The 15,104-nt window shown below is 40.5% G+C and overlaps 2 protein-coding genes across 2 annotated transcripts in view; one reads left to right on the forward strand and one right to left on the reverse strand.

Annotated features, from left to right (window-relative positions):
* PPP3R1 (protein phosphatase 3 regulatory subunit B, alpha) overlaps positions 1-3,369 on the forward strand; it is a 71,621-nt gene extending 68,252 nt beyond the window's left edge. Inside the window, exon 6 of the mRNA XM_032410824.1 lies at positions 1,253-3,369. Within this exon, the coding sequence (XP_032266715.1) occupies positions 1,253-1,300 (48 nt within the window). The 3' untranslated portion in view covers positions 1,301-3,369. The remainder of the gene's footprint in view (positions 1-1,252) is intronic.
* Positions 3,230-15,003, reverse strand: PNO1 (partner of NOB1 homolog). Its single transcript, XM_032410823.1, has 7 exons — positions 14,713-15,003; positions 14,324-14,473; positions 11,980-12,063; positions 11,675-11,735; positions 11,321-11,438; positions 5,655-5,725; positions 3,230-4,795 (listed from the first exon to the last, which is right to left on the reverse strand). Exons 1-7 carry the CDS (start codon positions 14,917-14,919, stop codon positions 4,728-4,730), a joined length of 759 nt encoding a protein of 252 aa, XP_032266714.1. The 5' UTR covers positions 14,920-15,003; the 3' UTR covers positions 3,230-4,727.
* Positions 15,004-15,104: the final 101 nt, after the last annotated feature.

Below are 15,104 nucleotides of genomic sequence, written 5' to 3' on the forward strand. Positions count from 1 at the left end.
GTGTGTGGTAGGGCAGGAGGAGGGAGATGGCTGGAAGGGGGCCACAGAAGAGTCCTAGTAATGGTCTGGGTGCTAGTTACTTGGGTGTTTACTCTGGGAAAATTCATCAAGCTGTGAACATTTGTGACTTACGTACTTTCTTTAGGTAGGTTGTACTTAATAGAATCTATCCTCCAAATAATAATACAGGTAATTAAACTTGCAGATTACCATGTCATCATTCACAGAGATGTCTGTAACAACTCTCCATGTCTTCAAGCCTATGGGAAAATAATGTGCAGAAAATTTTATTCATTTGTTACTTTTTAATACTTTCTAGAATAGACTGACAGTTAAGCCCATATTTGGATTTTGAGGATAAATTTTTATGATAACCTCCGGTTATTACTATAAAAGTAGGGGTTGGCAAACTACAGAGTGGGTTAGATCCTTCCCATCTCCTGTTTTGTGTGTCTTTGAGCTTAGACCAGTTTTTTACATTTTTAAAGTGTTAAGAAAAAGTGGGAGAAGGGCACCTGGGTGGCTTAGTCAGTTAAGCATCTGCCTTTGGCTCAGGTCATGATCTCAGAGTCCTGGGATCAGTGGGGAGTCTGCCTCTCCTCTCCCTCTGCCCCTCCTCCTGTTCCTGTTCTCTCTGTAATAAATAAGTAAAATCTTTAAAAAAAAAAAAAATCTTAAAAAAAATAAGTAAAATCTAAAGTAAAGTAAGTAAAATCTTTAAAAAAAAAAAGTCTTAAAAAAAAGTTGGGGCGCCTGGATGGCTCAGTTGGTTAAGCGACTGCCTTCAGCTCAGGTCATGATCCCAGGGTCCTGGGATCGAGCCCCGCATAGGGCTCCCTGCTCGGCGGGAAGCCTTCTTCTCCCTCTCCCACTCCCCCTGCTTGTGTTCTCTCTCACGCTGTCTCTGTCAATTAAATAAATAAATAAAAATCTTAGGAAAAAAAATTGGGAGAAGGAAATGCAAGAGAAATTACATGTAGCCTACAAAGCCTAAAATACTCTCTGGCTTTTTAAGTTTGCCAACAGTTGTCCTAGAACACAAGAAAATGCCTGTTATCCTGGGAGAAAGAAGCCATGAAAATTCTAACTAGATGCAGTACAGGTTTAAAAACAAAAACAAAAAAACTCAAAAAAGCCAACTTCTGAAAATAGTTAAAGTATTTTTTAAATTGTAATTTTGGTTAAGGTGGTTAGACCAGTAAAAAGGAGTTTTCAGTTGTGGTTAAGCTTGATTTGTTCCTATCTGTTGCAGGTTGTAGGTGGCCTAGATATCCACAAAAAGATGGTGGTAGATGTGTGACTCTTTTTTAAAGAGTACCACCCAACACTTTTGCTTTCTTCTCCATCTCTGAAGATCTGCTCAAGACGTCCAGCAATGCTCTCTGTGTATTTAAATGGAAGTATTTTTCTCTGTGAAGCCACATTTTCCAACACGAGCCTCATGAAGCCAACTAAGTGTTATTGAACTCTAATTCTCTCAATAACTCAGTGTAGCACTTTAAAGTCTGAAGGACAGCAACATGAAAAGAGCATATCAATGTGGTGAAGAAAGGGAAGGGGTTGGCTTTTTAATTTATTTTTCTTCATCTTTTATAACAAGAAAGTATCTATATATACATATGTAAATATTTATATATAGATATATGTAGCTTTCTATATGTGTAGTAGGTTGGCTTTAATTTAATCTACTTGATTCAGAAACAAAATGATAGAGTACAAAAGTGCCAAGCAGAACATAAAACATCCTTACTTTTATTTCACACAGTTTTATATATAGATAGAAAATTGTACGATTTGAGCCGGGTGTTAGGCCAGCTGTTTTCCTTTTCCTGCGCTTTCTCCTTTGAGAGATTGACAAAGCATTTGTTAACGTCCTATTATTTACCTTAATTACATTTTTTGTAACAAAGGAGTGTGTAATTTTCTTTCTACCTATGAATATATTTCCAGGGACTGTGTCTCATTGCTGAGCAGCTTTTACTACATCTCTGCTTGAGAAAGTATAGTGCAGTGCTTCTGCCAAGAGCTCATTCTTGTGTTCATATAGTAACTGCACAGAGCTTGTGGCTGCTTCGTTATTTCTTAACTAGGAGCCATTACATTTAGTAAATGTCCCTGAGTCAATGTAAGTTATCAGTTGTGGAAAGGCCAGAAGCCATCTGAGGCAATCACGATTTTCCTTAGACATTTCTTAGTAATACCTGAAGGAAATCACGTAACTACTTAGGATATCCATTCGTTTCAGTATGTAGGTAATCAGTTTGTCATTAAACTTACCTTTGAACCATAAATTTCCCTTCTGTTTCAGAAGGCTTGCAGCTCATCTAAAACACTGGTGATACTTAATGTGCATGTATGTATCTGAACGCCCACATATATTTGTGATGTAAATGGAAGAAGTCGTACTAATTTATATGCCATGGAAGAGCAACATTTTATCCAAATTTATACCCCTTGAATTTCTTTACCACAAGGCATAGAGAGTGCATGATGGTTTTCTTTCTTGATTTACCCATATTTGTAATGGATGCTAACTTACTAAATGTGTGATATAAAAGTAGCGTATCATGTTCCACCACTTGATATTATCCCTTCCCTTTTCTGCAAAGGTACTATTGGCTGGAAGAAAACATTTTGGTTAGCTTTCTAGGACAGTAGTCTTCCCCGGTATAGTTTTTCTAGAAAAGCGGTTTTATAATCTTAAGTGGAAAAGGGCAGGTTGAATCAAGGTAAATGAATCTTAAATTGGGCACACCTGCCTGCCATCGCTGTTCCTTCAACTGAGTGCTGCACATCATGGGCTCTGTCTGTGAGAGAAAAATCCCGGTGCTTGGTGTCCTTGCATGACATGGAGTTTTGCATGTAGATCAATTTAAAATGTACCTCTTGTTTACATAATTTGCATAATTTTAAAAGATAATGTTGCCAAACTTTGGAAATGTTAATGTTCAAACTGAAAATCTCCACTACATGTAACTTTCTTCCTCTGGATCAGTACGTGGCTTATAATCCCAGCCAGTGGTTTGATCTGTTCCAGTGTCAACTGCCATGTGCTCTGCTTCAAGGGGGAACTAGTCTTTTGTGAATTTTTTGTACATAAGTATTTGTTACAAATATTTTAGCAAATGCTTTCTATTTCTCTTGCTTGTGCATTATCTTGGCTGGCGTTACAGAAAAATAGTGCAAACATTATTTCCTTACTGGGGAATGAGGGTTTTTTTTTTTTTTCCCTTTTTTTTTTTTTTCCTTAGTGTGGGTGGGGGGGTTTATGTTGAATGTTTAGTTTTTCTTCTGCATGAAATGTCATGTTGTGGGATCTTTAGAAAACTTCCTACTGTATGAATAAGAAAATAAAATATTTGAAACTTGCTGGAGTGTGTTCACAATCGTCTTTGGTGAGCTTCCACAGCCATTAGATACTTTTTTTCCCATGAGGTAGTCTTTTCTCCATTCTTTTGGATTTAAAAAATAACCTGATAAATTGATATTTAATATTTGACTATAAGCCATAAGTAAAGATAAATCTGTTTTATCACTGGTTAAAAACACAAGTCATTACAACAACCTACAAAGCCCTACCTCATCGCTTTACTACTCACCCTTCCTCTGCTTCCAGCTGCCTTCGCCTCCTGTGCTTCCTGGAGCTTTGGACCTGCTTCTGCTGTGGGCCTTTGTACCATCCCCCACCAGAGACCCCACAGCTGATGCCACCAGGTCTGTTCAGGTATGTCCTGGCTCCACAGGGACGACGCTCCTGGCCACCCCACGTAAACAGACTCCTACACCTGCGTCTCCCTTACTCCACTCTTTTCTTCTTCCAGAGCATTTTCCCTCTGCTGACAGAATTTACTTAGGTATTTTGTAGATTTGCCTTCCCTGGTTATTGAAATAAAACGAAAACTCCACAAGGGCAGTGATTTCTTTTTCTGTCCCTTGTCCACCAACAGCCTCAACTGTCCAGGATTCTACCTAGCTCTTAGTGTTTGCTAAGATTAAACACTTACTTTAAAGACTAATACTTAAATACTTACCAAATGAGTATTTAAATAGGCAGACACTAGTTAAAACAAGCTCTTGCATTTGCAGAACATTGTGGTTTTCTTGGTAAAAACGTTCTTTTACCATATTTCGCCTTCACCCAAACATTGGTAAGGTCTGACTACTTTCACTGAATGCTTATTTGAAAAATAAAATTTTCCTCACATCAACCTTGTGATGTCTTTAGTTTTATAAGCTACAAAAATTAGCCTTTGTTCACAACAGTATCTTGAAACTGCTGCTTCTAAAAAGCCCACAGACCACCCAGTATTAAGGGTCAGGATTCAGACCGATTTTGTAAGCTGATTCTTTTAAATACACTCCATAGACAAGAAATGTTTATAAATTTGTAAGTTACAAATTTATAAATTCATATAGGACTGTTTAAACAAGTTCCCAGTAAGAGAATTATAAACTATGCAAATCTTTTATTTAAAGTGAAGTGATAAATTATAATTAATGTGTAAGTATAATTATGGTACTAAATTCAGATATGGGAATTATCCTCAAGTTGCTGCATGTGAGTATTAGCAAACCTTTCTGTTGAAGCTTCTGGCTGAGAACAGAAGAAGCGATGGAGGCTTAAAGTGACTGAAAAGTTCTTCTCTTGGTTTCTTATGACCACATGCACAGGACAAGGGCTTTTTCTCTAGAGTCCAAAGACAAGATAAAAAGTCTCTGATTTGAAATCAGAATCGATCTGCTGCTCTGCTAGCCACAGCTCGGATATTGCCATAAACCTTTGATGGAGGATTTCCTGCAGAGGAAAATAAACATATCTATACAAATGTACTCACATATATAGAAGACACATGGAAAGCAGTCTACAACTCTAAAGAGCACATTTTCCAGTGGGTCTCTTTTAAATCAACAAAAGAATCATAAACCATACCCAAACATTCTCCAAAAATACTTTAAATCCTAAGAGTCAAAGACACCAAATTGTCTAAATATTTTAAAAAGAAGCTGGTCAGATCTGGGCACTGATGGAAAATCCCATTTAGAGCAAGCTGCTACAATCCTGTAACTCGTACCAGAAGTTACTGACTTTGCTGCACAGTTTGAAAATAGGACTGGGGCGCCTGGGTGGCTCAGTCGGTTAAATGTCTGACTCCTGGTTTTGGCTCAGGTCGCGATCCCAGGGTCGTCAGATTGAGCCCTACACTGGGCTCTGCACTCAGTGCAGAGTCTGCTTAAGATTCTTTCCCTCTGTCCCTCCTCCCACTCGCTCCTGCTTGCTCGCTCACTTTCAAATAAATAAAAATAGGACTAAGTGCATCAATTAAGTTGACTGATGGTGATCAGCAGCTCTCTTTTCGTTGAAACCTAAACCACACTGCCTGCTATTCTGGAATGGCTTCACTGCACCTCTGGGGAAAGCAGCAAAGATATAAGCAATATAACCCAATAATCCCCTTCTTTTCTCTAGCAAATTGATAAAATCTAAGCAAAAATATTTTCTTTTTTCTTTAGGCCCACATTTGCCAACCACTAAGAGCTTCTACTTGCAATCTTTAACATTATGCTTAACTTGAACTGATGTGCAAATGTGGTTTGAGTTCTAAATTCCCTATTTTCTTTCCAGAGAAAACACCCAATGAGTAAATTATTATTACCCAGGATGAGGTTGCAAATGGCAGTTCTTGCCATCTTGATGTTTTGGAAAGAGCCAAGGATGTGAACTTTCCTGCAAGAGAGAATATGGGACGAGTTAGCAACAAAAGCATTTCCTTAACTGAATCCCATAATCCAGAAACTCTGGAAAATCATGATAGATACAGATTCCTAAATAAAGATGGTTGCACAACTCTAAGGACACTAAAAATCACTTTGAAGGGGAATTCTATGGTATTTAAATTATATCCCAACAAAAATTAGAAAAGACAAAAAATTAAGAAACCAAGAATTTTTTAAGATTCTTGGCTAATAATGGCTACTTGACATCAAGTGAGTGCTTTTTATGTGCTAGGGCTTTATGTGTTCCCATTTAATCCTCACGTGAGCTTTATTAAGGTAGATGGTATTTCCATTTTATACATGAGGAAAGAAATTTGCAAGAAGTAAAAAAGTCTGCCAAAGATTACATATTGGCAGAGCTGATATTAAGTATCCAGAAATGCAAGTAACACTGTACTTAATTAAAACATCTGGATTTCAACTGCAAAGCTTTCTAAAGGTCATCTAAATTTCTTCACTACTCAGTGAGGATCATCCAGACCCTACAAATAGAAATTCCTGGCTGGCAAACAAGATGGACAATAGTATTTTGCCTTTTTGAGCCCATCTTCCAAAATGTCAGTAAACTAAATTGTCAGTGGGAACATCAAGCAGAACCCTCTCATCCAGACAGGCTCAGCCATTTCTGAAAGTGGGGACAAAAATGACAAAACCTATTCAAGATCCCTAGATTTTCTTCCCCACTCTGTGTAATCAGGCAACCACCCCCCGTAACTGGCAAAATTATGGGAGGGGGAGGCAAGGTTTTGCTCCCTTGGAAAGGTAAAAGACATGGTATCTGGACTAGGGGTACCAGGTACAGCTGAAGTAGGAATGCCATGTTAAAAACGGGCAATGGGAAGCAAATATACGCACACTGGACGTTGAGACGTCCGACTATCTTCCATAACCAGGCTTCAAAGTCTGGCAGCAAAGAGCCTAGAGAATGCTTCTCTCAGGGAACCTGACCTGCTCAATAAAAAAGACCAAAGGAGGGGCGCCTGGGTGGCTCAGTTGGTTAAGCGGCTGCCTTTGGCTCAGGTCATGATCTCAGGGTCCTGGGATCAAGCCCCAGATCGGGCTCTCTGCTCAGCGGGGAGTCTGCTTCTCACTCTCCCTCTATACTCTCCCTCTCTCCCTCAAATAAATAAAATCTTAAAAAAAAAAAGACTAAAAAATACATCAGAAACAGCCTGGCAATCACCCTAAGTGAAGCCTACAGTCAACCGGCATCCCGCCACACTCCAGACCCCATGAGCTCAGGGCTTCTGGTCTGCTCTTTCCTGCCTCCCTCGTGTACATCTGGCACACACACACACAGATCCCCAGACTCTGACGAAAGCATCTACTACAAAAAAAAAGAGGCTACAACCGGCAAGGTGAAGAAAGAGAAACAGAGACTACGGGGAGAAAAGAATGAAAACAGCAAAAACAAAATCAAATCAGTAAGGTCTGAAAAGCTATTTTCATGCACCCATGAATCAAGGGCATGATGTTAAGAAAACCAAATATAAGAATTAGAGTTACAGAAAGGAATTCCAGATAGAAGGGGGGGAGAAAAGGAAGACCAAAGTAATTCAAGAGAATCTGAAAATTGTAGAAAATGAGTTTCTAGTTTGAAAGAGCCCAGTAAGATGAGTAAAAATAGACCCACACTAACACATAGCATTATGAAATTTCAGAACACACCGGATGAAGATACTACAAGTGCCAGATGGGACGCTCCAAGAATCAGGTATAAAAATGGTGCTGGACCTCTCAATAGCAACACTGAAAGCTACGATACAGCAACGTCTTCAAGATTCTGAATGGACGTGATTTATATAACAGAACTGTATAGTAAGCCAGGAGAGAGGACACCTTTGGAACTAGAAATTCTCAAATAATGTTAGCTAGCTAAGCTAGCTCCTGGACTATATACGGCACCAAAATAAGGAGTACTTGGGGGGGAGGGTGTGCAAAAATGAATAAAGGGGGTCAAACAGCGTAAACTTCCAGTTAGAAAAGAAGGTCCAGGGATATAATGTACAGCATGTCAAATATAGTCAATAATACTGTGCTACATAATGGAAAATTGCTAAGAGTAAAGCTTAAAAGTTTCCACACACATAAAAACAAATTTGTAACTGTGGTGATGGATGTTAACCAGACGTACTGTGGTGCTCATTTTGCACTACATACAAATATCAAATTAAAAAAGAAAAAAGAACCATAAGGAGTACTCAGGAAAAAGAATCCAACAACCAAGAGATTCAAACAGCAAAAGGGCAAAGGTGAAAGGAGAACCTAGGACGCCAAATGGGCACCAGGCAGAGAGGAGTACTGCTTCTGAGAAAGCAGGCTCCAGGGGAGGTTGCTCAAATGTTTGATGCATCTGGATGCAACAACATACAGCTTTTTACTGAATTTTACTGATAATTAGAAAGCACAAACATAAGTAAGAATTCTTTTTTCAAGTGAAAACAAAGTGGTAAAGGACAGATAGAACAATCACAGTTATCACCTGGCCCAGTGTTAATACACTGAGCACTGACCCTGTACTCAGGTAATGCTAACACTGGTCTTAGAAAACCCAAAATGTACAGGGGACGTAGGGAGGGATAAGTAAACTGGATGTCAGAAGGGCTGAGTACATGGGGTGGAAGTGGGGGGAGAGATGAATAAAAGCTAAATTTTCATCTTTCATGGTAGAAAGTCAATGGTGAAACTAAAAAAAAAAAAATCAAGAAACTGGTATATAAACAAGATATTTGAAAATATGGAGATAAATAATTTTTAAAAATTACCTAAAAGAGTTGAAATCAGTTCCTCTGAGGAAGTGGAAATGGAGGTAGGCGGAAGAAATCTGGGGCTTGCTCAAGTATGTGTATGTCTAACTTTGATAAAAATCCTTGACAATAGCGCAGGAAAGATGAGAAAACAGACAGTGAGCATACATGAAGTGTGAGTGGTTTTGCTGTCGAAACCACCAAAGTGGTGGGGCAGTGGCCACAAGGGTATGGAGGTCTCAGGACACAGGCAACATTATTTCCCATCTGATGCACTGAATATATATGGAATAGTTTTTAGCTTTTTATCTTGCTCACATCATACTGTATTTTACCAGGTTATCAGCAACTCATCAAAAACAACAGTTATGGGTACATACTAGTCCACATTATGGTTACGTCATAATAAATGGATGAACATGTGGATTTACAATTAGCCTATTTATACTGAACACTCAAGACAGTATACTCAATTTCAAGTAGTACATAATTCACTTTGAAAAAAAAAGATATAAAAATTCAATAATAGCAACATTATTCATAAGAGCCCCAAACTGAAAACAGCCCAAACGTCCATCAAATGTGAATGGATAAACAAAATGCAATACCTTACAATAGTACTTGGCAATAAAGAGGAATTACTGACACACCTAACGAAATGGAGAAACTGAAAACAGCATGCTAATTAAAAGAAGTCATACACCAAAGAATGCATACTGTGTATTTCCATTTATATAAATTTCTAGAAAAGGCAAAACCATGACAGAAAGTAGATCAGTGATTGCCTGGGACTGAGGTGGGATCACAGGACTATAGATTTACCCAAAACTCGGGTGCCTGGGTGGCTCAGTTGGTTAAGTGACTGCCTTCGGCTCAGGTCATAATCCTGGAGTCCCGGGATCGAGTCCCGCATCGGGCTCCCTGCTCGGCAGGGAGTCTGCTTCTCCCTCTGACCTTCCCCCCTCTCATGTGCTCTCTCTCTCACTCTCTCAAATAAATGAATAAATAAAATCTTTAAAAAAAAAAGATTTACCCAAAACTCACTGAAAAGGATACTAAATAAGGTAATGTTTTTTGTATGTAAATCATACTGCAGTAAAGCTGTTAAAAAAAACTAGTTCAACTAGTAAATTTTACGTTAACACTTATCAATACACTTAGAATTTAATACATCACAACATCCATAATTTGATTAGCACATCAGTTACATTTTTAGATTTCTAAATTAACAAAAGTTTTTAGGGCTACGTATGATACTTTCAAATGTGGTATGCATTTCAAAATATTTTAAAATGTCTAGTTCAGAACAAGCTTTCCTCGTGGCTCCATACTCCCAAGTCTAGGCTCCCCTCACAAAGATCAAAATTATAATAAACCTGTCTTCCAGTAAGAGGGCCATCAACATGGTAGTATCATTATCCCTCGAGTGTAAAAGAGTCTAAAATTTAGGTTCTAAAAAATGGTTAGCCCAAGTTTAGAGCCAAGATAGCATGATTTTATTTTTTATTTTTTTAAAGGTTTTATTTATTTGACAGAGAGAAAGACAGCCAGAGAGGGAACACAAGCAGGGGGAGTGGGAGAGGAAGAAGCAGGCTTCCTGCGGAGCAGAGAGCCTGACGCAGGGCTCAATCCCAGGACCCTGGGATCATGACCTGAGCCGAAGGCAGACGCTTAACGACTGAGCCACCCAGGTGCCCCGATAGCATGATTTTAAATAAAATTATTTCTGGGTTTAGCAGCAGGCAGGTCCCTCCTGTCAGTCAACTGCTTTGTTCCCCAACTTCATAGCACATGGTGTTATATAAGCTTGGCGCCATCTGCCAGCAATCCCGACCTGGCCCCGCAGCATCTTCAACCCCCGCCAGGGCTAATCCCAGCTCCACTTCCTGCACCCTTATTCTAAGCCCTTATCTTCTTTCTGTTCACATAGAGCTGCTCTCGAGTTTTTCACCCAACGTGCAGTGCTCATCGTCCTTTTATGAAAGGCCTTTATATATAATTTTAAAATATTTATAGAGTTATACACATATATTTCTTTCTTTAAAAGGAAATTCACAGTGGCATTGAAAACACCCACTCCTTGCTCTCTCCTACTGATTTAAGTAGGAGTCCCCTCTGATACTATTTAAATTTTCATCTGTCGGGGCGCCTGGGTGGCTCAGTTGTTAAGCGCCTGCCTTCGGCTCGGGTCATGGTCCCAGGGTCCTGGGATCGAGCCCCGCATCGGGCTCCCTGCTCAGCGGGGAGTTTGCTTCTCCCTCTCTCACTCCCCCTGCTTGTGTTCCTGCTCTTGCTATCTCTCTATCAAATAAATAAATAAAATCTTTAAAAAAAAAAATAAATCTTCCCCTATCATGTAACTTCTTTTAATAGTAATTCTAAACATTCTTTTTTTTAATATTTTATTTGAGAGAGAGAGAGAGAATGAACATGAAGGGGGGAGGGGCAGAGGGAGAAGCAGGCTCCTGGCTGAGCAGAGAACCCGATGTGGGACTCGATCCCAGGACCCTGGGACCACGACCTGAGCCAAAGGCAGACGCTTAACCGACTGAGCCACCCAGGCGCCCCTAAACATGTCCTTTATTGCTAACTGAGAAAAAAAATAAGCTAGAATTCCTCAGATTTTCTCAACTAACTTAATCTGCTTTCAAAGTAATTATGTATTTCATCCAGAACCATATACTGACAAAGAGTCAGTGGCAACATTATGCATAAAATACAATCTTTATGACTTCTTGAAACCAGCAAAAAGTCAAATATAAATTATGACAGTAATTTTCTCAAGATCGGATACTTACACATCAGCCAAAACTATCCGTGTCCGTGTCACATTCTCTATGGTGAATTTGGTTTTTCCTCCTTTGCCAGCGATTCTTCCTATTGCCCTTGACAGGTGGTCTCCCTTTAGGGGTTTTACTAAATGAGAGAATCAAGGCCTCAGGAGGCAAGCAATTGCAGCACACCACCCACTCCATAATGAAGTTTAATCACTAACTAAATTTCCCTACTAAAAGATACAAAAAATATATATTTTAAAACCTGCTAATAATACAGGTCAACTGATGCTATTAGAAAGCTAAAAGTCACTTACAATACAAAGTCGGCAGTACAAAAGTACAACAGTTAATAGGAAAAGACCACCCTATACTCACCATCTGTAATTTCAAAAGACTCTAGGAAGAGGTCATCCAACCTAATGAGGGCAAGTGCATCCTACAACATAAAAATAAATGCTGTGAAGCCCTTACGTTTAGATACCTGAGAATAACTACTAAGTTAAAATTCACCAGACCTAGAAAACTCAAAGTTTTTTAAAAAGCCCAAATCCACAGAAACATTCACTGACCCTGGGATCATGACCTGAGCCGAAGGTAACACTTAACCAACTGAGTCACCCAGGTGCCCCTCATATTAAGTGTTTTTAAGCACCTATTTTAGATGTCATGAAATCACTTACCTCCACCTGAAACCCAAGAATAAAGGCTTTCACAAAATCAGCTGCTTTTGTCAAGGCACTAACATCCTTGGTTTCTTTACAAGTCTGTTAAAAAAAAAAAAGGGCACATATTATGACTGGAGATGAAAATACTCTAATACAACATGAGGACTGATGGCCAGCATATACTCGTCATTACATGCTGATGGTTCCCAATGCACTAACTCCAGGACTAACTACCAGGAATGGTTTAAGCAGGGATCTTGTCCTTAAAGGCTCTACTAGATAATTGCAGAAATAGCTACTATTCATAAAATCCCAACCACTAAAAGTGACACGTATCGCAAAGGTGCTTTACACACAACAGCCCTAATCTTCACGTCGACCCTGAATTTTTTTTTTTTAAGATTTTATTTATTTATTTGACAGAGAGACAGCGAGAGAGGGAACACAAGCAGGGGGAGTGGGAGAGGGAGAAGCAAGCTTCCCACGGAGCAGGGAGCCTGATGCGGCACTCGATCCCAGGACCCTGGGATCACGACCTGAGCCGAAGGCAGGTGCTCAACAACTGAGCCACCCAGGCGCCCCTCGACCCTGAATATTAAGTAATATAAAAACTTTTATATTTGAGAAAACTGAAGTACTGAAAAGTGAAAAAGGCAGAATTCCGACACAGGTCTGATTCCAAAATTGTCATTTCCATTCTCGCACAAAAACTCAAATTTAGTTGAGGAGACCACATATTTGACAAATTTCAAACTTCACAAGGTTGTGTAATGCACATATAAAACTAGATTCCAGTTCCAATCCTGTATGTGACTTTAGGCAAGTCCCATAGATGCTCCAAGTCTTAGGTTTTCTCATTTGTAAAATAAAAAAGTCGGGGGTGGGGGTGGGGTCCTTTCAGGACTAACAAGATTCACTTGTTAGTGAATGACTTTGATGACTCTAACCTACTCCTTTGACTCAGTTTCCTCACATCTAAGGGATGGTGATATGACAACTACTTCACAGGCCTGTCTTAAAGATTAAAATGATGTAGTGCACGCCAAAGCACCACTATGTGCCTGGCATCCAGAAGCAGCAACGGGTGTGAGTGGAATCCAAACTGATGCCTCTGCAACACGTAGTAAGACAGCCAAGCACAGTAAGAGTGTAGACTCTGAAGACATGACTGAAACACAGACCAATCCTAAAGGAGAAAGCACTTGAGCTAGACTCCGAGAGATGACTGGAATTGAGGCCGGAAAAGAAAGAGTATGGAGGAGAGGGCTTTCTTCAGATGGCAAAGTCCCCCACAGGTATGGACATAAAAAGGTCAGAGTTGATGAGATGAACTTGGGACTTAGCTTCCTACTTAAAAGGCAAGTTCAGGGGCGCCTGAGTGGCTCAGTCGGTTAAGCGGTTAAGCATCTGCCTTCGGCTCAGGTCATGATCTCAGGGTCCTGGGATCGAGCCCCATAGCAGGGAGTCCGTTTCTCCTTCTCCCCGTGACCTCTCGCTCTCACTCTCTCTCAAATAAATAAGTAAATAAAAATCTTTAATAAAAAAAAAAGAAAAAGGGCAAGTTCAGTCAAAAACTTAACTCTTACCCTTCAGAGATTTTGAAGATACCAGAGTACCATAGTGAAAGCAGTGTGGTCCAGGAAACTTAATCTGGCACTGGCAGAGGAAGGACTGGTGAGAGGAGATTTAAAGCAACGAAGCAAGGGAAACCTCTAAGGAAACAAGACGTTTTGGCACAAAACTACAAGAACCTGAACAAAAAGGAGTTCTGCCAAGTTCTATATTTTAAACTTTACCAACTATTTAAAGCAGTGCCCCTCTGCTTTATTCCATTATTCTAGTTCAACAGAGATGAGTCTATACCAGTCCTGATGATGGTATAAGAGTCCTCAAAATGGAAGATATAATTAATTTTGGTCATTGATTCTAATATAAAACTGGCATCCAGAAAAGGAAGCCTAAAGTCAATTAACATTGTCTAGCTTTTGAACTGACACCATGAAATGAATATATATGTGTGTGCACAGCAAGTACTTTTATTCCCTATTTACGTATGTCTGTTTATGACCAGCTCTTTACTCAGCCTTGTCTCATTTCAACACAGAACATCATAAAATACATGCACAGGCATAACCAGTATTTTGGTATGACCTTAGGTCCACCTTATGAATTCAACTAATATTTGTGTTGAATGCAGAATTTGAAGACATTCAAGAAGTTCGAACTCACTATACTATTTTAGAAAACTGTATAACGACAATTTAACAAAACAAGTCCCATTAAGGAAAGTCTATTCACTTCTTTTCACCCCTGCAGGAAAGAGAAACCCTAATATATTTGGAAATGGTTTTCTCCTTACCCTAATTTCTACATTCCTCGATTTCAAGTTAAACCGTATCTGAAGTCCCAAATGTTCTACAATAGGAGTAAATATCTTCATCCAGTTCTCTTTTAATGGCGTGTATCTGTTAGCTGGGACTGGAATTTTCCTTGTTTCTTCTTTCCCACCCTACAAGAGAAGAACACACAAGTCGGGAGATGTACTGGGATGGAGGTGGAGCTGTAAAATGACAGCTCTTCCACAAGAAGCTTTCTTTAACCGAACGAATTAAACTTCGTTCAGGAGAGTCACTTCTTGAAGGCCGTCACGGAAGAACGGCCCCCGCCCTTTCAACATCACCCAGGGACCACCGACTCGGCCCACGTTTGGCCCCGGCCCCGTTCCTGTCCCACGGTCCCCGCTAGTACCAGGAATCCATCCCCGGCGAGGGGCGGGAAAACCGGCCTCTTCGCGGGCCGGGCCTCCTCCGTGTCCATGCGGCCCGCCTCCCCTCCGTCCCCCGCCGCGGACAGCTGCTCAGCCTGCCGTTTCTTCGCCCGCCGCCCACCCTTGCGGGTGACTTGGGTGAAGCCGTCTTCGGCCCCGGCGCTCTGCGCTTCCATCTCCGTTTCCATCCCCAGGAATCTCCAGCTCCAACATGTGCTTCCGGCTCGAACGCGTTCGCCGCTGCACGGCGCAGGCGCGCCTCGCGGGGTCCAGCGTCCGCCAACCAGCCCCAGGGCTCCGCCCCGTTTCCTAAGAAGTCCCGCACAGGGGACCTGAAGCAGGGTTTCGTGCGTTTGCTGGGGATGTAGGGGAG

This window comes from Phoca vitulina, unplaced genomic scaffold (assembly GCF_004348235.1).
Source record: "Phoca vitulina isolate PV1807 unplaced genomic scaffold, GSC_HSeal_1.0 scaffold12, whole genome shotgun sequence".
Classification (NCBI taxonomy): domain Eukaryota; kingdom Metazoa; phylum Chordata; class Mammalia; order Carnivora; family Phocidae; genus Phoca; species Phoca vitulina.

Coding starts and splice junctions, on each gene's coding strand:
- PNO1 (XM_032410823.1), bottom strand. CDS start 14,919: ATGGAAACGGAGATGGAAGCGCAGAGCGCCGGGGCCGAAGACGGCTTC. Junction 12,064..14,323: donor CGAGGAATGTAGAAATTAGG/GTAAGGAGAAAA, acceptor TTTTTTTAACAG/ACTTGTAAAGAAACCAAGGA. Junction 11,736..11,979: donor TTCTTGGGTTTCAGGTGGAG/GTAAGTGATTTC, acceptor TTTATGTTGTAG/GATGCACTTGCCCTCATTAG.